This window comes from Acomys minous (genome assembly GCF_964271855.1).
Source record: "Acomys minous genome assembly, chromosome: 19".
Taxonomy (NCBI): Eukaryota; Metazoa; Chordata; class Mammalia; order Rodentia; family Muridae; genus Acomys; species Acomys minous.
The window spans coordinates 65,516,786-65,541,768 of record NC_140499.1 but is presented as its reverse complement, the minus strand read 5'-3'; the positions used below and the strand labels follow the sequence as shown (position 1 = coordinate 65,541,768).

The 24,983-nt window shown below is 49.0% G+C and overlaps 1 protein-coding gene across 1 annotated transcript; it reads left to right on the top strand.

The window, feature by feature from the left end:
* Positions 1 to 15,631: 15,631 nt before the first annotated feature.
* On the top strand, positions 15,632 to 22,981 carry PSMD4 (proteasome 26S subunit ubiquitin receptor, non-ATPase 4). The gene is made up of 10 exons (XM_084769568.1): positions 15,632 to 15,761; positions 19,049 to 19,189; positions 20,001 to 20,115; positions 20,616 to 20,702; positions 20,884 to 20,952; positions 21,112 to 21,327; positions 21,780 to 21,888; positions 22,031 to 22,162; positions 22,250 to 22,317; positions 22,684 to 22,981. Exons 1-10 carry the CDS (start codon positions 15,736 to 15,738, stop codon positions 22,852 to 22,854), a joined length of 1,134 nt encoding a protein of 377 aa, XP_084625694.1. The 5' UTR covers positions 15,632 to 15,735; the 3' UTR covers positions 22,855 to 22,981.
* The last annotated feature ends 2,002 nt before the right edge of the window (positions 22,982 to 24,983 follow it).

Below are 24,983 nucleotides of genomic sequence, written 5' to 3'. Positions count from 1 at the left end.
GGTTAGGGCTATCTAGGTCTACACTGCAGATGGAGTCAGGCAGAGAGAGAGCTGGAGGCCCTGCTGGGGAGAGGGAGTCCCGCACCTAACGCCAAGCTCAGAGTGGCCGTGCGGGCTGGGAGGACTGCAACCCCAAAAGCAGGGTTCTTCTGTTTGTACCATGCCCCTTGTGTGGAGGTCAGGGGCAACAGGAGGTCGGCAGGGTCTCCTCTACCACGTGGGTTCTGGGAATCGAACTTGGGGCCTTAGACTTTACCCACCTGGCCAGCCTGTGTTTTTGGCTGACCCACCATGAACTGACTAGGTCGAGAGGCTGGTTGTGAGCTACAAACAAACCTGCCCCTGCCTTCCCAAGGACATGCCCGGGTTATCAGTTTTTCGTTTTGAGTATTTTTTTTCTCATCACAACAGCTTTCAGGTTTTTTTTTTATTGTTCCTCACCTATGCATATTTCTTTTATGTGTTCATACGCATGTCTTGTTCATGTGGGTATGTTCGCCACGTGTGTGTCTGTTGCCCTGCAGTTGGACTGCTTGGTTGGCTCTCATCTCTGAAACTCATGAGTTACAGATGGTCGTGAGGTAGCACGTGGGTGCTGGAAATCCAGTTCCAGGGAATCTGACACCCCCTTCTGGCGTCTTTAAGTACTGCATGCATACAAACACCCATACGCCTAGAATTTAAAAATAAATTTATCTTTTGACTTTTTTCATTTATTTCCCTTTCTCCCCTCCAAGCCTTTCCTGATACTCCTCCTTGCTCTATTTCAAATTCATAACCTCTTTTTTTGTTGTTGTTGTTATATTCATGTGTGTACATGTATGTACATACCTGCTCCTGCTTTGTGTGTATAATACCACTCATGTGTATGTTTTCAGGGCTGACCAGTTGCGTGTTCTTCCTGGGGAAAGCCCCCTCCCAAGCTGCATTTTTTAGTTCCTTTTGTGTAGCGTTAAGGCCTCTTGGTCTTTCCCTGTGCACTTTGACATGTCTGTTGTGGTCCTCATTTTAGGCAGTCGTGTTTGTAAAAGTAACTTTTATTCTCCTGGCTCAGTTGTTGTCTGGGAGGCTCACTGCCTCCTTCTGCTAACCTAGGCCCAGTCCTGGAAGCTTCCAGCCTCTGTACAATCTAACCTAGGCCTAGAATGTTTTCGGCCTCTGAGACTTCCTGCTTAATAAGCTCACCCTTACTTGTTCTTTCTGAACTCTGGGCTGGCTGGTTCAGCTCGGCTGTTCTGGCTCAAACTCTTCTCCCAGCTGACTTATTTAATCTGGCTTCTCTCTCAGCCTGGAATTGCTCTGCTTGGCCTCAGAGTAACTCAGCAGTCTGCTCTAATCTTCTGGCTCCTTCTCATTTTCTGGCTCGTTCCATCTTCACCTGAGTTCTCTCTTTCTGCAACCCATCCCCCCTATTACTGTCTGGTAGAAACTGCCTCCTCTCTCTGTAACCCTGCCTCTGAAGTAGCTTCCCTTTCCTCTCTCTTCTCTGAGAGTTGGGCACATCCTATTTTGTCAAGTGAAGGAGCGATAACCTGTTTTCGTTATGATCCCAACTGTGGGATCGTAATGGTCTTGTGAGAGAACAGGTGAGGTTAATCCACTAGAAGACCAACCACCTCGTGCGGGAGCTTGATTGTCGCCAGCTGAAAAGATCCCAGACTTTGGGAGGAGATACATAAATGAGCCGAAAACTGGAGGCGGGGCTTTTTGGGAGACTTGGGATAGTTTTGGCTGTTCATCGCTGCACTTCAGGACGCTCCTAGAGAGAACCGCTCAAGGGAAGGCTTCAGGGCTCCGGCTCCTACTGAGGTTCTGGGTTCTGGTTACTCCAGGTTCCAGCAGAAGAAATCCTGCTGCTTACGCCAGGAGAATCATTCCTTGGAACTGATATCCTTATGGTTTTGTTCTTGTGTTCCTTAATCCTCTTTTCCTTTTGTTTTAGTTAGTCAGGTTATATAACGTACGCTCAGTTACTAAGTTGTTAATAAAATATATTGGGGGAGCTGGAGAGATGGCTCAGAGGGTAAGAGCACTGTCTGCTCTTCCAAAGGTCCTGAGTTCAATTCCCAGCAGCCACATGGTGGCTCACAGCCATCTATAATGAGATCTGGTGCCCTCTTCTGGCCAGCAGATGTACATGCAGGTAGAACACTGTACATAATAAATAAAATCTTTAAAAATATATATAGGTTAAGAAAATTGAGCCAGCTGGGCATAGTGGCTTTTAATCCCAGCATTTGGGAGGCAGAGGCAGGTGGATCTCTGTGAGCTCAAGGCCAGCCTGGTCTACAAAGTGAGTGCAGGACAGCCAAGGCTACACAGAGAGACCCTGTCTTGAAAAAAAAAATTGAGCCTACAGTCTACAGTCAAGTCTTCTCTGACTTGTCACCTTTTCTGCCACTCAATTAGACGTGACTTTCAAATACGGGTGCTTCTTCCTACAAACTAACTCTACTTTTGTTTAGGATTAAAGGCGTTTACCACCACGCCTAGACCTAAGCTTTTCTTTACCTGACACTTGCTCTATACCAGGCTGGCCTTGAACTCAGATCTGCTTGCCTCTGTCTCCTGGATTAAAGGCGTGTTTGCATTCCAGCCGGATCACAGAGACCTAGACACAGTCTCACAGCAATCCGAGTGATCCTCTACCTCCTATGATCTTTCCGCCCTCTCTTCTGCAATGCCCTGAGCCTTATATTTGGGAGCATTTTGTAGATGTACTCATTGGAGCTGCATTTTGGTTGGTCGCGGTTTTCTGTGATGTCTCCACAGAAGTTTCCTTGATGAGGGGAGAGGACTGCGCTTCTCTGGGGGGTTAGGGCACCTTAATGTTTAGACTGTAGTTAGGGTTTGTGCTGTTTCAGTAAAGTGCCTGGAGATTGTCCTCCAAGACCCATGGCTTCGCTAGTGCTGGCTTACCAGTACCAGGCACTGTTTACTCCTTGTTGAGCGGGTCTAAAGTCTAATCAGAGAGCCCTCGGTTACCACTAAGGTGTGTGTGCCACTACTGTACCCTTAGGGTTTTCATGCCATGATTGTCACTGATGCAGCTCATAGGTGTCAAGGCTGGGTAAGACTGTTAGTAGCTTCTCTCCTTTAAAAACTTGCATAGGGGCTGGAGAGATGGCTCAGAGGTTAAGAGCACTAACTGCTCTTCCAGAGGTCCTGAGTTCAATTCCCAGCACCCACATGGTGGCTCACAACCATCTATAATGAGATTTGGTTCACTCTTCTGGTGTGCAGGCATACATACAGGCAGAGCACTGTGTATATAATAAATAAATAAATAAATTTTTTGGTGCTTTTGTTTTTGTTTTTTTGTTTTTTGAGACAGGGTTTCTTTGTGTAACTCTGGCTGTCCTGGACTTGCTTTGTAGACCAGGCTGGCCTCGAACTCATATATGCATATGAGTGGTCTGTTTTCATGGACACCAGAAGAGGGAATTGAACTCAGGACCTCTGGAAGAGCAGTCAGTGCTTTTAACCTCTGAGCCATCTCTCCAGCCCCTGGATCAAACTTCTAAGGAGCCTGATGCCAGAGGACTTATTGCCAGCACATTTAAACATCGTACCGTTTGGGAAAATGTTTCCTGGTGTGATACAATCCCCAGTGCTCAAGGAGGCATAATTATGTCAACACTCAGAGACTGGCTACTTGTACTAGCTTAGGGGCCTGGTCTGGTCTGGTCTCAGTCTACTATTGTGTTTAGATTGCTAGCTACCTCTGGTCCTGTTTGCAGGAGCTTGACACGGCCTGGCCCAACAGATAACACAGCTCACCAGGCTACTAGTCACCTCTGTTCCCAGCCTGAAAGCAGAAAAACAGAGTTTATGTCTTTTCCATTGATAAGACAATTCTGGAGCTGGGCATAGTGGCTCATGATTTTAATCCCAGCACTTGGGAGGCAGAGGCAGGCAGATATCTGAGTTCATGACCAGCCTGGTCTACAAAGGGAATCCAAGACAGCCAGGGCTACACAGAGAAACCCTGTCTCAGAAGAAAAAAAAAAAACCTCATCATCCTTAGCAATTAGGCATGTACAAATCAAAATAACCTTGAGATTTCATATTATCCTACAAAACAACAATAGACAAATGAGGAGATACGGGAAAAACAAATTCATTTTTGCTTCTAGTGGAATTGCAAACTGCTGCAGTCACTGTGGAAGTCAGCGTGGAGAATTCTCACAAAAGATAAGAATAAATCCACCCTACGACCCAGCTATTCCAATCCTTGGCATCTGCCCAAGAGACTCCACACTCTGCTCCACAGATAATTGCTCAGCTCATGGCTGCTCTATTCACCATAGTTGGGAAATGGAAACAAACTAAATGCCCTTCAACTGATGAGCGGGTGATAAAATGTGGTGCACACACCGTGGGCACTGTTCTGTTGGGAGCACAAAGGTCCTTGTGCTGGAATTCAAGGCGTGTGCCGCCAGCCACCACCCGGCGATGCCCGTATATTTCTTAGCTTCTTTCTTTCCTTCTTTCTTTCTTTCTTTCTTTCTTTCTTTCTTTCTTTCTTTCTTTCTTTCTTTTGAGAACTCTATTCAGGTCCTAGGGCTATTTTTTTCCCAAATAGTTCATTTATTTTCTTTCTTTTTCTTTTTCTTTCTCTTTTTCTTTTCTTTCCTTTTTTTGGTTTGTTTGTTTTTTTTTTTGTTTGTTTGTTTGTTTTTTGTTTTTTTTTTTTGAGACAGGATTTCTCTGTGTAGCCTTGGCTGTCCTGGACTCACTTTGTAGACCAGGCTGGCCTTGAACTCACAGTGATTCACCTGCTTCTGCCTCCCGAGTGCTGGGATTATAGGTGTGCGTCACCACTGCGCCCAGCCATTTATTATTTCTACTCTCTGCCTTTTGAGGTTTATATATCCTGTATTTTAATCCTCTGTCAGAAGTACACCCGGCAAAGCCCCTCTACAGTTCCGTGGGCTCCCTCTTCACTGATTGTTTAGCTGGGCGCGACGAAGCTTTTCAGTTTTTTTTGGGTCCCACTTGCCAAGGGCTGATCGTAATTCCCGTGCAAATGTAGTCCTATTCGGAAAGACCTTTCCCACACCTAGTTCACGCAGGATGCTGCCTATGTTTTCTCCCTGCAGGCTCAGTGCTTCCGGCTTCACGTTTAGCTCTTTGATGCGCTTGGAGGCGATGGTTTCTTGCATTGGCACTATGCGACACATACCACTAGAGGGCGCCTGTGATCAGATAAGGTTACCCACCCCATAGGCATTGAGATGGGAGTTTCTAATTTCCTTTTTCTGCGTGTGGACATACGGTTTTCCCCAGCACCACTTGTTGAAGATGCTTTCTTTTTCCCCAGCATATGTTTTGGAGTCTTTGTTAAATATTAAGTTGCATGCTGGGTGGTGGTGGTGGTGCAGGTCTTTAATCCCAGCACTTGGGAGGCAAAGACAGGCGCATCTCTATGGGTTCTAGGTCAGTCAGCTCTATAGGGCAAAGTTCCAGGACAGCCACAGCTGTTCCACAGAGATACTCTGTCTCGAAAGACCCCCTCCCCCAAATATATATAATTAAGTCGCTGTAGTTATGTGTGCTTGTGTTTGGGTCTCCAATTTTGTTCCATTGGTTTCCATATCTGGCTTTGTGCTGGCACCATGTTGTTTGGATTATTATAGTTTTGTTTCCTTGTTTTGTTTGGTTTCTGGTTTTTTGAGACAGGGTTTCTCTGTGTAGCCTTGGCTGTTCTTGACTCACTTTGTAGACCAGGCTGGCCTTGAACTCACAGAGATCTGCCTGCCTCTGCCTCCCGAGTGCTGGGGTTAAAGGTGTAGGCAACCGGGGGCTGGAGAGATGGCTCAGTGGTTAAGAGCACTGACTGCTTTTCCAAAGGATCCAGGTTCAATTCCCAGCAGCCACATGGCAGCTCACAACTGTCTGTAACTCCAAGATCTGATACCCTCACACAGATATACATTCAGGCAGAACACCAATGCACATAAAGTAAAAATAAATGTTATTTTTTTAAAAAAAGATGTGTGCCACCACGCCCAGCCAAAAAGAAATCTTTTTTAAAGGGCCCAAATGGAGTCAGACCCACATACACATACCTAAACTCCCAGCACTCAGGAGGCAGATGCAGGCGGATTTCTGCCAGGCTGGTCTACAACACTAGTCCAGGACAGCGAAGGCTACACAGAGAAACCCTGTCTCAAAAAAACAAAAATAAATAAATAAAAGGGCCCAAATTGAGAGGGTTCCCTGCCCCTGGAAAGCAAATGTAATGGAAAGTGTTTCCCTAAGGTCAGCTTACTGCTGTAGTTATGGGGGCAGGCACAAGAACTGACGTCAGAGCTGGTGATGTTCTCTGCTCGGTAGTGGTTCAGAAACATGAAAGATACAAGATTTGGGGGGCGATGAAGAGCAGCCGAGGCAGAGTCACTGCAGAGAGGCTCTGAAGGTGAAGACCTCAGGGTACTGGAAATGGCCAGGACTGTGTGAAGGGTGCCAGTTGGCTGCAGCTCCGGAGTAGAGCAGCCTAAGAGAGAGGCTGTGTTGCTGCAGGTGGCGGAGCTACCAAGTCCCCTGGAGCTCGTCTGATTGTCTCACAAGCTCCAGGTGCCTCACCTACAGCCGTAGCACTTGGTGTTTTCCCTACTGGAATGAAAACATTTTGGACTTTTTGTTCTTTCTTTTTTTTTTTTTTTTTTTTAAGAATTATTTATTTATTATTGTGTATACAGTGCTCTATCTGAACGTATGCCTCCATGCCAGAAGAGGGCACCAGATCTCATTATAGATGGTTGTGAGCCACCATGTGGTTGCTGGGATTGAACTCAGGACCTCTGGAAGAGCAGTCAGTGCTCCTAACCTCTGAGCCATCTCTCCAGCCCGGACTTTTTGTTATTTCAAAACAGGGTCTTTCTTTTTTGTTTTAGTGTTTTGAGACAGGCTCCCTCTAGCTGGCTGTCCTGGAACTCACTGTGTACATCAGGCTAGTCTTGAACTTACAAAGATCCACCTGCCTCTGCCTCCCAAACACTGGGATTCACTTGTCCTGAGACAAGGTATTTTTATGTAGCTCTGGCTGGCTGGAGCTTGCTATGTAGACCAGGCTAGCCTGGTTTCAAACTCACAGAGACCCAACTTTCTCTGCCCTCTGAGTGCTGGGATTAAAGCCGAGCACTACCAAGTCTGGCTTGAGACTTTTAACTTTTTTTGTTTGCTTAATCTTATTTATTTTTGAAATAGGGTGTTATTATATATATATACCACACAACAGATCTGGTACAAAGGTTTATTTTAAGGGGAAGGGAAGGGAGGAAACTTAGGGCCTGTGTGAGCCATGAGGGGAGGAAGAGAGAGAGAGAAATAGAGAGACAGTGGGAGAGCAGAGGAGGAGGGGGGAGGGAGGGAGAGAGAGAGAGAGCAGGAGAGAGAGAGAGAGAGCAGTAAGCTAGCCCATGGGACCATGGGATGATGGGCAAGTCTTTTACCACCCTACCACAACAGCAGTGGCAGGCGATGATGTCAGAAGTTGCTAGGCAACCTAGAAGCAGGCTGGTGGGAGTGCATATTCTCTGTGAAGCCTTAGCTATCATGGACTCCCTTTGTAGACCAGGCTGGCCTCGAACTCACAGAGAACTGCCCGCCTCTGCCTCTCTGAGTGCTGGGATTATAGGCATATGCCACCAAGCCTGGCTGTTTGTTTATTTTTATTTTTTATTTTTAAAGATTTATTTATTTACTATTATGTATACAGTACTCTGCCTGCATGTACACCTGCAAGCCAGAAGAGGGCACCAGATCCCATCATAGAAGGTTGTGAGCCACCATGTATGTGGTTGCTGGGAATTGAACTCAGGACCTCTGGACTCTTAACCTCTGTGCCATGTCTCCAGCCCATTTCTTTATTTTTTATTTTTTATTTTATTTTATTTATTTATTTATTTATTTATTTATTGGTTTTTCGAGACAGGGTTTCTCTGGGTAGCCTTGGTTGTCCTAGTCTCACTTTGTAGACCAGGCTGGCCTCAAACTCACAGCAATCCTCCTGCCTCTGACTCTCAAGTGCGGGGATTAAAGGCATGTGCCACCACCGCCTGGCTCATTTGTTTATTTCTTGAGACAGGGTTTTATATTAATAATAAGAAATAAGATAGAGCCGGGCGTGGTGGCACACGTCTTTAATCCCAGCACTCAGGAGGCAGAGGCAGGTGGATTGCTGTGAGTTTGAGGCCAGCTTGGTCTACAAAGAGTGCAAGGGCAGCCAAGGCTACACAGGGAAACCCTGTCTCTAAAAAACAAACAAAGAAAAAACCCAAAAAAAAACCAAGATGCCAGATTACATGAGTTTTATTAAATAAACAGGGGAAGACAAGAAAAGAGGGGAGAGACAGAGACAGAAACAGAAGAGAGAAAGAGGTAAGAAAGTAAGAGAGCCACAAAGAGGGTTTGGCCTTTTATAATCTTGGGTAGGGCTACGCCCCCGAGGCAGGTAGGCAATGACATCACAGATAAACCGACTGAAACAGATTCCTAACACAGGGTTTCTCTGTATAGCCCTGGATGTCCTGGACTCACTCTGTAGACCAGACTGGCCTCTAACTCACAGCGATCCTCCTGCCTCTGCCTCCGGAGTGGTGGCATTAAAGGGATTAAAAGCCACCACCTGGCTGAGATTTAACTTTTAAAATGTTGAAGTTGTTAATGACCATGGAAACCTTATAGCTGGGCTTGGGTGTGGTTTTCAATTGTCAGGTGACCATGGCTCGTGGAGGCAGAGTCAGGGTTTAACATGATGCACTTCTGTGTCGGGTTGATGGGGGGGGTGAGGGGGGGGGACCATGGAGAGGAGAGAGTTGTTGTGTGCAGAAGCAGATGGACCCAAGACTCAGAGGCCTTGATGAAAGGACAAGGGGAACTTCACTTTGGCGTCCTTGTCCAGGAGTCCTTGGCAAGTACAGCCCAGGGCTGGAATCAGTACCTATTGGGGTCAAGGCTGCAGATTCTGGGGGCCGCGCATCTTCCTCCTGGGCTGCAGTTATCAACTTGGGCAGCTGGGTCTGTAGTGTCCTGTGTTTTCTGCCAACACTGTCTGATTTAGCTCCCTGCTGACCTTGGCTGCTCACCCCCACCCCCGCCCACCCCTGCCAGGGGAATCATGGCGTCATTTCCGTGGGGAGGCTCTCCAGGAATCCCAGGTGCTTGCTGAACAGGTTCTGCCGGCAGATTGGGTGTTGGACCTGTAATTTCCCTAAGGTCTCCCTGACACCCCTCAGGCTTACCGTGGCCCACCGCACCCCCCATCAGGCAGAGAAGAGGAAGCCCCTGCTGACAAAGGGAGTCCATTTTATAGGCCTGGAAGAGAGGCGGAGGGGTGGAATTGACTAAGGGAAGCGTCTGACAGGTGAGAGCTGGGGAGATGTTCCGTGGACCAGGGCACTGTAGTCAGCAGAGATCTACTGCTAGATGCACAGAAAAACGGTCAGAGGCGCTAGGGTGCACAGTGAAGGGAAGTCAGCCATCAGCTGGTTCCGTGTGATCGTGGCCTTGATCTGTTGATGACCCATCTCCTGTTTTTCTTTTTGTCTTTTTTTAAATCTATGTACATTGGTATTCTGTTTGTGTGTGTGAGGGTGTCAGATCCCCTGGAACTGGAGTTACAGTTGTTATTATCATTAAAAATGAGATGGCACAGGGCTGGAGAGACGGCTCAGAGGTTAAGAGCACTGGCTGCTCTTCCAAAGGTCATGAGTTGAGTTCCCAGGAACCACACAGTGGCTCACAGCCATCTGTAATGAGATCTGGTGCCCTCTTCTGGTGTACATGCAGGCAAAACACCATATATATATGATAAATAAATAAATCTTTTAAAAATGATATGGCACAAAAATCCAAGTACTATAGATGTATCCAGAAGCCATATACTAATGCACTGTTCCCTGATATGGGGGGGCACAACACAGATATGATATGGAGAGATTTATTGTAGAAGTGGGGGAGGGAGGGGTGCCCAGGGGAGAAGAGACAGGGAAACAGGCAGAGAGAGAGAAACAGAGACAGAGACAGAGAGAGAGAGAGAGAGTAAGAGTAAAAAAGACAGAGAAAAGGATGGAGGTTTGTCCTTTTTATCCTGGACCATTGGTGCCAGGAGCAGGTGATGACTTCAGAGGTTGCTAAGCAACCTAGGACAGGTTTGTGAAGCTTCTTACAGGCTATGGGCGCTGGGAGTTGCACTGGGGTCCTTTGGCAGAGCAGCCATTGCTCTTAATCTCTGAGCCATCTCTCCACCCCTGAGGAGCTCCTCTTTCTTTCTTTCTTTTTTTTTTTTTTTTTTTTTTGTTGTTGTTTTGTTTTTGGTTTTTGGTTTTCCAGACAGGGTTTCTCTGTGTAGCCTTGGCTGTCCTGGACTTGCTTTGTAGACCAGGCTGGCCTCGAACTCACAGCGATCCTCCTGCCTCTGCCTCCCGAGTGCTGGGATTAAAGGTGTGCGCCACCACCGCCTGGCCTTGTATGTATGTATGTATGTATGTATGTATGTATGTATGTATGTATTTAGGTTTTTGGCCAGCCTGGTCTACAAAGTGAGTCCAGGACAGCCAAGACTACACAGAAAGACCCTGTCTTCAACAACCATTTTTAAAAAATTATTTGGAAATTTGGTATGCCAATTTTGGCCTCTGAATGCAGCCAGGTTTTTGTACTAGAGTGTCCGTTGAAAAAGAGAGGGAAGGGGTACATACTCCTGCAGGCTGTGGGATGGCGAGGGGCGAGCAGGTCAGTGCGGAGAGGCAGAGAGCCAGAGCTTAGGCGTTCTCTCAAGAGCAGCTGCTTGCGGTGGAGCAGGCGGCGGCAGGAGCAGGTGTGTGTTGCCCGCTCCGCTGCAACTCACTGCGCGGTTACGTTATACAGCACGGGGAGAGCGACCAGATGGAGTTTGGAGCAAGAAAAAGGCACAAAGAAGGACGAGTTCGGAGCCGGCTGGGATGTGTTAGCGCACGCCTTTAATCCCAGCTCTAGAGAGGCAGAGGCAGGAGGATCTCTGTGAGTTCGGGGGCTGGCTAGCTTGGTCTACAGAGAGAGTTCCAGGACATCCAGGGCTACACAGAGAAACCTTATCTCGGAAAAACCAAAAAAGAGGAGGAGGGAGACGGGGGCGGGGGCGGGGGCGGGGGGAGGAGAAGAAAAGAGTTGTTCGTGGTACGGGATGCCCTGGGCAGTGTGATGAGGCAAATTTAGAAGCTAGGTGTCTCCAAAAATCCTGGCGGTCTGGATGAGGACATCGTTGCCATGGTGAAGACAGAAGCCACAGCCCTGAACCTCGGCGTCTCTGAGGGCGCAGACGGGCTAGAGAGCAGTCGGTACCAGCTGGCCAAGCGGGTCATTCCGTGCTCGTCAGGGATCGAGGGCTGAAGCCTGAGCGGGCACGGTTTCACCCGGTACTAGGATTTTCCAGCTCGAGAGAGAGGGGAAACCATGCTGGCAGAGAAAGGCTCCAGAGAACTTACCAGTTGCTAGTGTTGGATGAAGCGCTGAGCGAGCAATCAGTGGACTACAGACGGAATCTGCTGCAAGTGGCAGCGCCAGTGTTGTATATGACAAATATGCCGCACTGCACATATTGCTCTAGGGAAGTTTATTCGGGAGGAGGAGGAGGAGAGGAATTAGGGCCTGGAGAAGGGGTAGAGGGTGACTGAACATGTGGGCAGACAGTCAGCTGGGGACAGAGCCATGAGGGCAGAGGGAAAGAGACTGAGAGACAGACCAAGAGAGACAGAGTGATAGAACAGAGAGAGAGAGAGAGAGAGAGAGAGAGAGAGAGAGAGAGAGAGAGAGAGAGAGAGAGAGAGAGAGAGAGGGAAGATGAGAAGATGGGGCCGCTCATGACAGAGAGTGAGGAAACCGAGAGACAGAGACACAGAGAGAGCAGCTGCCGGCAGCGGGTGATGACGTCAGAGGCTGCTAGGTGGCTGGAAGTAGGCAGGGCTGCTTATAAGCTAGCAGCTGTCCAACACACTGTGCGGTCTGAGCGCTGCCATTAAAGGTGTGCACTGCGGGGGCCCTGCAAGGGATTATCTTTAGTCACATTGATTGGCGTGGGGGGTGGGGGTGGGGGGTCCACTCACTGTGGGCGATACCGTTCCCTGGGCTCGGGGTCCAGGGCTGTATGCTTGGAAGCACATCTAGCATGCTGTGTGCATTAATTTTATTACTCTTTTCTCTTGACTGTGGGTATGGTGTGACTAGCTGCTTCGAGTCCCTACTAACGTCAGGCAGTGGTGGCGCACTCCTTGACTCCCAGGACTTGGGAGGCAGAGGCAGGGGTATCTCTGAGTTCGAGGCCAGCCTGGTCTATGGAGTGAGTTCCATGATGCCAAGGCTACACAGGGAAACCCTGCCTGGAAAAGCCAAGTTCCTCCTACCTTCTGGACTCTACCTGGTTGAGGGTTGAATAGACCCATCCTACCTTAGGGTCCTTCTGGGTACTTTATCACAGCAATAGGGAAGGAAGGAAGACACAACGCCCACAGCCGTTACAGCTTCCCTAAAAGGCCCACGAGGTGGCCCGGAAGGTGAAGCCACTTGCTACCCAGACTGAACCTAGAGACACGCGGCTATCACAACTTGTCTTTTGATCTTCACAGCATACTGTGGCGTGTGGACACCTGCATGCATTAGTGCACACACACACACACACAATTGTAAAAAATAAATAGAGCCATAGAGCCGGGCATCGTGGAGCACACCTTTAATCCCAGCACTAGGGAGCAGAGGCAGGTGGATCTCTGTGAGTTCAAGGCCAGCCTGGTCTACAAAGCGAGTCCAGGACAGCCAAGGCTACACAGAGAAACCTTGTCTTGAAAAATCCGAAAAACAATAAAAAGATAAATAAAGCGCCTGGCTGAACTTCTTTTTTGGTGGGGGGAGTTTTGTTTTGTTGTTGTTGTTTTGGTGTGAGTGTGTGTGTGAGTGTGAATAACCACAGAAGCCAGAAGTGAGCACCAGGTCCTCTTGAGCTGGGGTTATAGGAAATTGTAAGCCACCCCACATGCATGACAGGAACAGAATATGGGTCCTCTGCAAGACCAGAAAGTACTTTTTTTTTTTTTTTTTGGGGGGTTTTGAGACAGGATTTCTCTGTGTAGCCTTGGCTGTCCTGGATTTGCTTTGTAGACCAGGCTGGCCTTGAACTCACAGCAATCCACCTGCCTCTGCCTCCTGAGTGCTGGGATTAAAGGTGTGCACCACCACGCCCGGCTCAGAAAGTACTCTTTTTTTGTGTGTGTGATTTTATTTTTTTTAATATTTATTTAATTTTTAAATTTGTGTACATTGGTGTGGTGGTGTCAGATCTTAGAGTTACAGACAGTAGTGAGCTGCCATGTGGGTGCTGGGAATCGAACCCCGGTCCTTTGGAAGAGCAGGCAGTGCTCTTAACCACTGAGCCATCTCTCCAGCCCCTTTTTTAAAAAATTTATTTATTATTATGTATACAGTGCTCTGCCTGCATGTACACCTGCAGGCCAGAAGAGGGCATCAGATCACATTATAGATGGTTGTGAGCCACCATATGGTTGCTGGGAATTGAACTCATGACCTCTAGAAGAGCAGTCAGTGCTCTTAACCTCTGAGCCATCTCTCCAGCCCCTCAGAAAGTACTCTTAACCATGAGACATCTCTCCAGCCCCGCGTCCCCATTTTATTTTGAGACATCTCTCACTAAATTGCCAAGGTGACCTCAAACTTGTAATCCCTCCACTATGTAGTTGGGGTCACAGGCACGTGCCTCCCCCTCGCCCACAGGGTCTCACTGTGTAACCCTGGCTGCTCTGGCACTCATTACATGCACCAGGATGGCCTCAAACCCACAGATCTGCCTGACTCTGCCTCCCAAGGGTTGGGGTTAAAGGTGTTGATTAACTAACCAAAATAAATTTCTGGTTCATCTTTCATTCTTTGGGTGATCGCATTGTTTTGATTGGGGGCTGGAGAGATGGTTCAGTGGTTAAGAGCCCTGTCTGCTCCTTCAGACGTCCTGAGCTCAATTCCCAGCAACCACATGGTGGCTCACAGCTGCCTAGAACTCCAGTTCCAGATCTGATGTCATCTTCCAGCCTCTGCAGGCACCTGAACACACACACACACACACACACACACACACACACACACACACACACTTAAATAAAAAAAAAACTTTTTTGGTTGCTCAAAACTTTTCTGGATTCCTGCAACCTTTCAGACTGAATACAGGAGTTAGGGGACTGAAAAGTTTAATTTTTTTCCCCTGTATTTAATTAAATGCAGGCAGTACATATGTAAATTGAATTTGAGGGTATAAGTGTTTATAGCTGTTGTTATAAAAACAAAAATCCCAAATCATTTAATTTTTTTTTTTTGCCAGTGAAGACTCAAGAACTAGATGTTGGGGTGAAAACTTGCTAGCTCAGAGAGGCAGAGAAAGCACCCAGCTGACCTTCCTACTCAGCTGTTGGCAGTCCTAGCCTCACCTTACAGACCAGGCTGGCCTTGAACTCGCAGTGATCTGCCAGCCTCTGGTTCCTGAGTGCTGGATTAAAAAACTGTGCCCCCATGCTCAGCAATCCTGATACTTTTTACATGATCATGCTCCAACTGACACATGTACAGTCTTAAGTGTACATATGCGCTCCTGTGTGTCTGAGGCAGTCTCAATACACAGCTAGGTAGCCCATGATGATGTTGGTTCAGGGAGGAAGCTGAGAAAACTCACTTTAGAGACAGAAGCTGTATTTTCTGTGTGTGCAGGAAGGCAGCCAGCTCATGGGAGATTTTTAAAGGGTGGGAACAGAGCGAGGGGGAGTGAGGTCGGCGCTGGCATTGACCAATCACGGTTTGACACAATGGGTGTTAAGCAAGGACTGGGCCTTTCCAGGTCACCTGGTTTCAGGAACCGTGAATCAGCTCTTTGCAGTTGGTCCCCTCCTGGACTCTGACCTGGAATTTAGGATGAGATCACAGCGGGGGGCAAGCTGCAGGTAGTTAAGTCACAACAGGCGACACATTTACCACTTGTGCGCCTCAGTTTAGATAACGGATAATGGCAACTTCCCTCTTTACATCCGTTCCTGGTTAACAGACAAACGTGGAAATACCTGAAGAAGGCACGCCTTTAATACCAGCACTAGGGAGGCAGAGGCAGGCAGATCGCTGTGAGTTCGAGGCCAGCCTGGTCTTACAAAGCGAGTCTAGGACAGCCAAGGCTACACAGAGAAACCTTGCCTCCGCTTTAACCATGCCAGCAAAATGTAACTTATTCCATGTCTGGGTCCAGAAAACTGTCTCCTAGCTGCTGGCATCAAAACTGCAGTTCAAATCTGATCACGATGCTGTCTGTACCTTGTAAACAGCACTGAAAGTGAGCTCCACAGCGAATTTGCAGCCGCCCTTTCTCAAACCTCAACAACAAAACCAACCAAGCAACCAAACAGAAAAAGAGAGCAGAGGAGAGGGTGAATTAGAGCTCTCCTGCCTCAGGCTGCAAGTGCCACCAGGCCCAGCTGTGCAGTGCTCCACTGCGTCCTGAACTGGTTGCCAACCAAGCTAAGCGGGATGCGCAGGTAGTCGGCGCTCCTTGTTAAATCCGAGGCGCCTACAAGTCCCAGAACTCATCGCGGGGCGCAGAGGCGGGACGACGTGAAGGCCGAGTTCTATGATTGGCCACGAGCGCCAGGCCAATCGCAGGGGCTCTTGTTAGTCAGTCCCGGAGCCGGTCCACAGAGGGAAGGAGGCAAGATGGTGTTGGAGAGCACTATGGTTTGGTGAGGAGCTCCGGACATGGCTGGGGGGGCGCGCCCGGGTCGCTGGTGCGCGAGGCGCCGAGGCCCGAGGGCTTGGGGTGTGGACGGGGCCGCCGGGTGGGATGTGGCGTGGAGGCCCGGGGGAGGCAGGCAGACGACTCCCTGAGTCATCCCGGCCCAGGAACTCAGGCCCGGAACCCCTGGTTCCCGGACCCTGTCCTCCCTCCGCGCCCCGCGGAAAGCAGTGAGCAGCATTCGGGGCCTTTCCCTGCACCGTAGCTCGCCTACACCTCACAGCAGCGTTCAGGAAAAGTAGTCCTTCGTTTCATTGTGAATCCGGAGGACTAAAGGTGATTTGCTGTAGCCACAGAGCAAATAAAGTTCAGCACCACCGCGCAGTGAGTTAGCTCTTCTCCGGGGAATTAGCTCGTACCAGGTGTGTATGTCCCTATTAGGAGTCGGATTAGAAGCTGAGGCAAAGAAAAAAAGGAAAATCAGTAAAAATCAAAATGAGGACATATTCTTCAGGGCCACAAGAGGGTTTTTTCTTTCTTTTTGATTTTTTTCTTTTCATTTGTTTTTTGGTGTGGTTTTTTTGTTTGTTTTGGTTTTTTTGTTTTTGTGACAGGGTTTCTCTGTGTAGCCTTGGCCACCCAGGAACTCGCTCTGTAGACCAGGCTGGCTTGGAACTCAGGGAGATCCGCCTGCCTCTGCCTCCAAGTGTTGGGATTAAAGGTGTGTGGCTCCACCACCCGGGCTGAGGGTTTTGTTTTTCAAAGAGCCTTGTGAATGCTGGGAAAGTGCTCCACCAATGAGCCACACCCCTTCCTTAGTGCATTTGTTGTCACCGGCATTATTTTTTTAGATAAGAGTTTTGACATTGTAGCTCAGGCTAGCTTTGAGCTCTTTATTTGAGAAGATGTATAGGCTGGTCTTGAACTTGGAATCTTATGCTTCCACCTCCCAAGTATACAGAATTATAAGCCTGGGTCACCAGGCCCTTTGGAGATTGCCTAGCACTGCTTCTAAAATACAGAGTGCTGCCAGACTTGATGGCTCAAGTTTGTGTTTCAGCACTTGGAAGGTGAGACGGGGTTTTTATGCCAGGATTACCTAGCAAGACTCTCTCTTAAAACTAACACAATCAGGATGCCCAGGTAAATTTGAATTTCAGGCAAATAATGAGTGAGTTTTAGTATTAAAAAGTGGTTTTAGTACAACCCTAACATTGCTCTTAGAAGTTACCTGTTGGGGCCTGGTGTGGTGGCAGCACTTCCTTTATCCCAGCACTCAGGAGGCAGAGGCAGGCGGATCTCTATGAATTCGAGACCAGCCTGGTTCACAGCTAGTTCCAGGACAGCCAGGGCTACCCAGAGAAATGCTGTCTGGAGAAACAACAAAACAAAAACACAGCCACAAAGTAGTTGTTGTTGGGGCTGGAGGGATGGTTGAGTGGGTAAGAGCACTTACTGTTCTTGCAGAGGACCCCAGTTGGTTCCTGGTGCTCATCGTCCTGTTCATAGGTCTGGAAGATCCAGTAGGCTTGACCTCTGAGGACGGACGGACGGACGGACGGACGGACGGACACACACACACACACCTAAAAACAGTAAACATAAATCTCCAAAGTTGCTCATTATTTGTCTGGAGTTAAAATTTTGACCTCAAGTCCAACATTTTTGTTTTCCAAATTTGTATTCACTTCTGGGAGAGAGTGTGTTAAAGCAGAAAGATACAGATTTAGAATCCAGAACCTGTTGACTGACACTTACCTTTTGCGCATTCTTGGAGAACTGTAGTGACTTCTCCGTGTCTCCGAGTACAGGTAAGACGTGAGGAAAGTTCAGGAACGCGTGCACAGGTGGTAAGGCACCTGTATTTTTCCACCATCTCCTTCCCCGGTAATTGTGAGGACAGCACAGCTGCTTTCTGCTTTATTGTTCGCTGTCAGAAAGGCAGTTTTCTCTCTCTCTAAACTGCCTTCATGCTCTGACCATTTCCCCCAGCCGCATCTATTCCTTGGTCTTGCCCACCGCCCTTGTACTAGTAGGTGGTCCATCCAAACTATGCTAGAAGCCTCTATTATTTTTATATTTGGATTTACCACTTTATCTGAAGGTTGAGAGGCTGCCACACCCCTCCTGGGAGAGCATTGGGAACTGTCTCTTTAAAGCAGGACCTGAGTAATGTGGCCCATGGGGTCAGCTGCGTCTTCACAGAGGCTGTTCACAGGTGTGTGTCTGGGTCACCAGTCTCTCGGATTACTTCCTGTTTTGTGGTGGTGAAGCCAAAGCCACAGCATCATGCATGCAGCCTGTGCTTTTCTTTGCTAAGTGTTAGGTATGATGTTCAGTACTTCACATGCATATAATTCTCAAAACAAAGCAACCCCATATGGAGAATACAAGGAAAAACACGAAGGGTCTGGCAAAGTGGCTCAGCTGGTGAAAGTGCTTGCCTTGTGAGCCTGATGACCTTTGCAGTTTCTGGCACCCTGAGGGGAGAGATCCAGTTCCTGGAGACCATCCAGTTCCTGAAGACCATTTTTTGGTCCTATTTATTATCACGTAAAGCTTTATAAGGTGGAAAAAAGTTACCACTGAACCAGAATTTGGCTTTTGAATAGAATAAAGTATCTTGCTGTGGGCACCACTCCCTTCCCTTAGCACAGGCAGCGCTCCTGGCTCTAAGAACTCTCCTAGGCCTCAAGGGTCGTTAAGAGTTGGTCCCAGCGTCAAGAGTTGGGCTCAGCGGCTAAGAGCACTAGTTGATCTTCCAGAGGTCCTGAGTTCAATTCCCAGCACCCACATGGTGGCTCACAACCATCTGTAATGGGATCAGATGCATTCGTGTACATAAAATCTGTGAATAAATCTTAAAAAAGGAGTTGGTCCCACGCCAGGGATGTGGCTTAATGTAGATTGTGTAATTAACTCCCCTCCCTCAAAAAAAGGCAGGGAGCTCTGGGAAGCTGGAGTCTATTTTTCATATTATGTAGATTCTGGCTTTGTTTTGTTTTCTATTCTTTTGAGATAAGGACTCATGTAGCCCAGGCTGGCCTCACACTGACAGTGTAGTTGAGGCTGGTCATGTACTCCTGATCCTCTGTCTACTTAATTCTGGGATTGCAGCTGTGTGTTGCCTCACTTAGCTTGTATACTCTGTTAAGACAGAAAGTTCCAGGTGACTGTGTGTTCCAAGAAGCCTGAAAGTCACTGCTTAGTGCAGTGCGTCTGCCAGGAGGTGGTGAGGCTGTGTCAGGAGTCCTACAGTGGTTGTTTTCCTTCTCTTTTCTCCTAATCCGACAGTGTGGACAACAGCGAGTACATGCGGAATGGAGACTTCCTTCCCACCCGGCTGCAGGCCCAGCAGGACGCTGTCAACATCGTGTGTCACTCAAAGACCCGAAGCAACCCTGAGAATAACGTGGGCCTCATCACCCTGGCCAAGTACGTGGGACACAGAGGGTCTTTGAAGGTGGGTGGTGTTCCCCTTGGGTTTGGAGGTGGCTGCCTTTGGTTGGTAGCACAGGCTGTTTTTATCCTTCCCTGTGCTTTTCTTATTCCTCAGTGCAGCTTGTTGTGGTTGGGGAGGATTTTTTGGGGGGCAGGGTGGGGTGTCACACAGGGTTTTTCTTATAGCCCTGGTAAACTTCAAACTTGAATGTCCTTTTTTTTTTTCTTTTTAAGATATATTTTGTATTTTATGTATATGCATGTTTGGCCTGTACGTACAAATGCATATGCACCATGGTCACGCATGGTGCCCTCAGCGGTTTGGAAAGGGGTTCAGATCCCTGGAGCCGAGTCACACCTGATTGTGAGCCACCGTGGGGTGCTGGGAAATGAAGCTGTGTCCTCTGCAAGAGCAGTCAGTGCTCGTAATCAATGAGCCGTCTCTCCAGCCCCCTCTCTTGTTTTTGGAGACAGGGTTTCATGTCTGGCATCAGGCTCAGATGTATTGTCTCTGCCTCCCAGATGCAGACTAAAGGTTTTCACCATCTTGTCCTTCAGGAGGCCATATCTTAAAAAGGATAAAAGTTTTTAGGTCTCTGAAGAAAAGAGGAATAGCTAGGTGGTGTGCACGCCTTAATCTCAGCACTGGAGAGGCCAGCTGGGCCTACATAGTGAGTTCCAGGACAGCCAGCAGTACCAGAGAAACCCTGTTGCGGGGTGCGGAGAAGAGAAAAGCTGGGTGGGAGTGGTCGGGGGGGGGGCACGTGTGTTCTGTGAACTCACTGAGTGCTTTGCTCACACCCAGCGACTGTGAAGTGCTGACCACACTCACCCCCGACACGGGCCGCATCCTCTCCAAGCTCCACACTGTCCAGCCCAAGGGCAAGATCACCTTCTGCACCGGCATCCGGGTGGCCCATGTGAGTCCTGCCGCCTCCCCGCCGTGAGGATCGGTGCTCAGTTCTCCAGAGGTGTGATCCAGAGCTAGGTAGAGCGAGGAGAGGCTCTAGACCTCCCTGACACTGAGGCCCCTCACTGTAGTGCCTCTTGTGGTGACCCCAACCATGTGGTTATGTTTGGTGCTACTCACAGCTGCAGTTCTGCTCCTGTTATGAATTATAAGGAAATGTCTGACACACAGGACATCTGATACGTGACCTCTGTGAAGGGTCACAACCCTTACAGGTTGGGGATTGCTGACCTGAGGTTGCTTACTCAGTCTACAGAGAGTGGGGCAGCAAGAGTGAGGAGGATGGAAGGAAAAGTTAGACCTGCGGATTGGACCCGAGGGTTGGTCTGACAGTTGGTCCACGTGAGGCACGACCGCGTCGGTGCCTGTCCTGAGTGAGCATGGTGCTGGACTATTGAGGGAAGGCCCTGGTGCTCCCTGACCTGACTGGGCGCGTCTCTCCTTCCTCAGCTGGCTCTGAAGCACCGGCAGGGCAAGAACCACAAGATGCGCATCATCGCCTTCGTGGGCAGCCCTGTGGAGGACAGCGAGAAGGACGTGAGTGCACAGACAGGACTTGGATCTGGGCGGGGTGTCGGCTGTGTCGTCTTGGGGGCGGGGCATGTGTGACCTCAGTCAGGCCGACCTGTGGTAGGTGCTGGGTTTCTGTGCTTCATAGGCAAGTGCAGTCCTCACTGCATAGAATCAATTTCTTGATTTTCCCCCCATTCCTTCCTAGCTGGTGAAACTAGCTAAACGCCTCAAGAAAGAAAAAGTGAATGTTGACATCATCAATTTTGGGGAAGAGGTGAGTCAGGCCCACAGGGTATGGGACTTGATCCCCTCGGATGTGAGCAGGCCCGTCCTCTCCTTTCCTAGAGTCCCACTGGGGCTCTGCAGGCAGCTGCAGCTCTGGACTGAGGGGGACTCAGTGACGGTGGTGTCTGTCTTGTGCTCTGCTCTGCAGGAGGTGAACACAGAGAAGCTGACAGCCTTTGTGAACACACTGAACGGCAAGGACGGAACCGGGTCCCATTTAGTGACAGTGCCTCCTGGGCCCAGCTTGGCCGATGCTCTCATCAGTTCTCCTATTCTGGCTGGTGAAGGTGGTGCTATGCTGGGTCTTGGTGCCAGTGACTTCGAGTTTGGAGTAGATCCCAGTGCTGATCCTGAGTTGGCCCTAGTAAGCAGATGTTGCCCTGGGGCTCTGATCTTTCTACAGTCCTGAGTACCTCCATAAGACCCTTTTCTTTTGTTTTTTTGTGTTTTTGTTTTTCCAGACAGGGTTTCTCTGTGTAGCCCTGGCTATCCTGGACTCCCTTTTGTAGACCAGGCTGGCCTCGAACTCACAGAGATCCGCCTGCCTCTGCCTCCCGAGTGCTGGGATTAAAGGCGTGTGCCACCAAGTCCGGCCCATAAGACCCTTTTCATATCCTCTGTAATTCCGTCTTGGTTTCGGAGGGTACCAACACATCTTTGTGTTTCTAATTAAGGCCCTGGCCTCCCCAGCTTGTTCCATTTTCCCCTTACCACTTGTCAGGGTTAAATCTTTCTCCCCATGTGGTAAGCCAGAAGGTGCTGTCCCGCCTTCTGACTGTAGCCGCCACTGGCTGATCTTGTCTTGCTCCCTGCCAGGCCCTTCGCGTTTCTATGGAAGAACAGCGACAGCGGCAGGAGGAGGAGGCCCGGCGGGCGGCTGCAGCCTCTGCAGCCGAGGCTGGGATTGCTCCATCTGGGACTGAAGGTGAAGGAGGTGGATTCGCAGGTCCCGGCCTGAGGGTGGTGGCCAGTTCAAGCTAGAGTGAGGAAGGTCGGGCTGGGTTTGGAGTAGCGTGGGCAGCCCTGTGGAACGCCCACTCGGTCTACCCTTTCCTGTTCCTTCCCAGACTCAGATGATGCCCTACTGAAGATGACCATCAGCCAGCAGGAGTTTGGCCGTGCTGGGCTCCCCGACCTCAGCAGCATGACTGAGGAAGAGCAGATAGCCTATGCTATGCAGATGTCCCTGCAGGGAGCAGGTAAGCCAAGGCCTGTGTGCAGGGCCTGGGCGGAGGGGTGGGGTGGGGGAGATAGCACTGAGCAGATTGCTGCTGTCCTTTCCTCAGAGTTTGGCCAAGCAGAGTCGCCTGACATCGATGCCAGCTCAGCCATGGACACATCTGAGCCAGTGAAGGTGAGGGCCAGCAGTAAGCCTCTGGTCCCATCAGGTCTGAGATCCCCTTGTATTCCGACCGGCAGCCTTTCAGAGCCAGGGCCTTTGCTCTAGGCCTTCGAGAGCAGAAGGAAAGACGTGGGCGCGTGTTTCTTTGTAAACCTTGCCGAGGCAGCAGAGTGAGGTGGAGAAGTGGAGTGGTCTGGGGAAGGAGAGCGGCTTGTGGCGGTGTCTCAGGCTTTGCTGTTGTCAGCAGCGCTCACTGTTTATGGGAACGGGACGTGCTGACTTCCCTGCCCCTGCAGTCAGGCGTGGGCAGCACTGTGTCTCTGCCCCCTGCCGCGTGTGCGGCCCTGTGGGCCCCGGTTCATGGTTGCCCTTTTTCAGGAGGAGGACGACTATGACGTGATGCAGGACCCAGAGTTCCTTCAGAGTGTCCTGGAGAACCTTCCAGGTGTGGACCCCAACAATGAAGCCATTAGGAATGCAATGGGCTCGCTGGCCTCCCAGGCCAACAAAGACGGCAAGAAAGACAAGAAAGAGGAAGACAAGAAGTGAGGCCAGAGGGAGGGTAGCTGAGTCTGCCCAGGGGCTGTAAAGACCCTGCCTGGACATAGACTTAGATGTGCTGTCTGCAGCCTTTACAACCTGAATAAAGCTTCAAGTTTCCCCCCTTTGCTTCTAATAGTGGCAGCTTTGCATGTGAAAGGGAGGCGTGGACACGAGGCATGCCTGCCACATCCTCTGCAGACGGCTCTTCCCGTCCTCTCCATCACTGACAGTTCCTCAGGCTCTTTTCCTTTTTCATTAAGAGGGTTCTGCTGAGGACCCACTCTTTTTTCTCAAGACAGGGTTTCTCTGTGTAGCCTTGGCTGTCGTGGACTTGCTTTGTACACCAGGCTCAAACCTGCCACTGCCTCCCTGGGTGCTAGCATTAAAGGTGTGTGGCACCATGCCCGACTGAATTTTCTAACTTTTAAGAGGTCTAAAACAAGTTGGACTGGTGCGCTTGCGTAGGTCCAGCACCTAGGGAGGTGCAGGTAAGATGATCACCACAAGTTCAAGGCTAGCCTGTGCTGAATAACGGGTTTGCTCTCAAAGACACCCTTGGCTATCTTACCCTGAATGAAGAAAAACAAAACAAAACAGTTTTGCTGCTGCTGTTATGAGCCATCTAGCCTGCCATCTGACTTAAACCCTAGAAGTAACTCTTTTTATGCAACAGGAGCTATGAGACATAGCCTTCTATCCTGAGAGATAAGGAAGTGATTTTAATTGGAGATATATTAGAGTAATCCAGGTCATATTTTCAAATATACTTCATTAATGTGCCTAAAAATTTAGTACATCACTCCTTGTTCTTAGTGACATCTGTAGGCTTCGACCTTTTCCAAACCTGTTTTATTTGGGGTTCTTTAATGCTTGCACCTCCCTTCCAACCCACCTACCCTAGACAGGAGGGGAAAGAGGTTAATGGGAACAGGAGAAGTAGATCCTTTTTGGACTCAGTTCCTGGGAGCGATTCCCCTTACATAGTTGGCAGGATTTCAGCAGACCAGCAACTCAACCAAAGTTGCTGCTGGAACCTGAAGTATTCTCTGGAGCGGTTCTCTCTAGGAGACTCTTGAAGTGGAGCGATGAACAGCTAAACAATGCCAAGACCCAAAAAGCCCACTTGCTGTTTGGGGCTCATATATATATCTCCTCTCAGAGTCTGTAATAAGTGTTTCAGCTGGCAAAAAACCAAGCCCCCCACGAGGTGGTTCTTCTAGTGGATAAACATCACCTGCGATCTCACAAGTCTTCCCCATCCCACACTTGGGATCAAAACAAAAACGTGTACATCCACTACATATACCCCTTTCTTTTAAAAAATAAACTAAATGTAGTAAAAATAATTATGGTAATTATCCAGTAAAAGTTATTTACAGCTGGGCATGGTGGCGCACGCCTTTAATTCTAGCTTGGGAGGCAGAGGCAGGTGGATTGCTGTGAGTTTGGGGCCAGCCTGGTTTACAAAGCGAGTCCAAGACAGCCAAGGCTACACAGAGAAACCCTGTCTCGAAAAACCAAAAGAAAATAAAAAGTAACATTTACAAGGATCAGTCCATTTGTATTTGACAATCTTGGAGACATTATTCCACTATCTGTCCTATCCTACTGAGTCTTATCACAGTGTCCAAAGTTTTCCTGAATCACTTTATTATAATTTACATTTATCAACCTCTAAACATGTTTTTAGCTCTTAAACTAATGCTTATATTAATACTATAGCTAGTCTTCAACCCCATCGGAGACCTAAGAAGAAAATATCTAATATGAAGGAAGTACAGGCAAGCAACTTCCAACAGTATAGACAGGACAGAGCGTGGACTGCCTGGCCAGTCACAGGTTTTCTCTATCCTTGGGACACCCAGTCTTCAGCCTGCCAGCCCAAAATATCTGACAGACTATTCTGTGAAGCAGGAATTTTGAAGGACTGGCCCACCTAGCCTCTGCAAAGCTGGACAGCTAATTTCTCAGTGTAATGCTTGATCACGGTTTGGACAGTCAGTCTGCTGTCAGCAGAGAAAAGAACAGTTCCTCAGGCCAGTGGCTGGTCTGCCACACTTGTTTCTTTGAGGTGCTGCCAGGAGCAGACATGTCCCTGTGTTATTAAATGCCCTATTCTGTAGATCTGAAGTGTT

Excerpts from the sequence above, each read along its gene's own strand:
- PSMD4 (XM_084769568.1), top strand. The coding sequence starts at position 15,736 with ATGGTGTTGGAGAGCACTATGGTTTG. Across the intron at positions 15,762-19,048 it reads TTGGAGAGCACTATGGTTTG|TGTGGACAACAGCGAGTACA; the intron begins GTGAGGAGCTCC and ends CTAATCCGACAG. Across the intron at positions 20,703-20,883 it reads TGGAGGACAGCGAGAAGGAC|CTGGTGAAACTAGCTAAACG; the intron begins GTGAGTGCACAG and ends ATTCCTTCCTAG.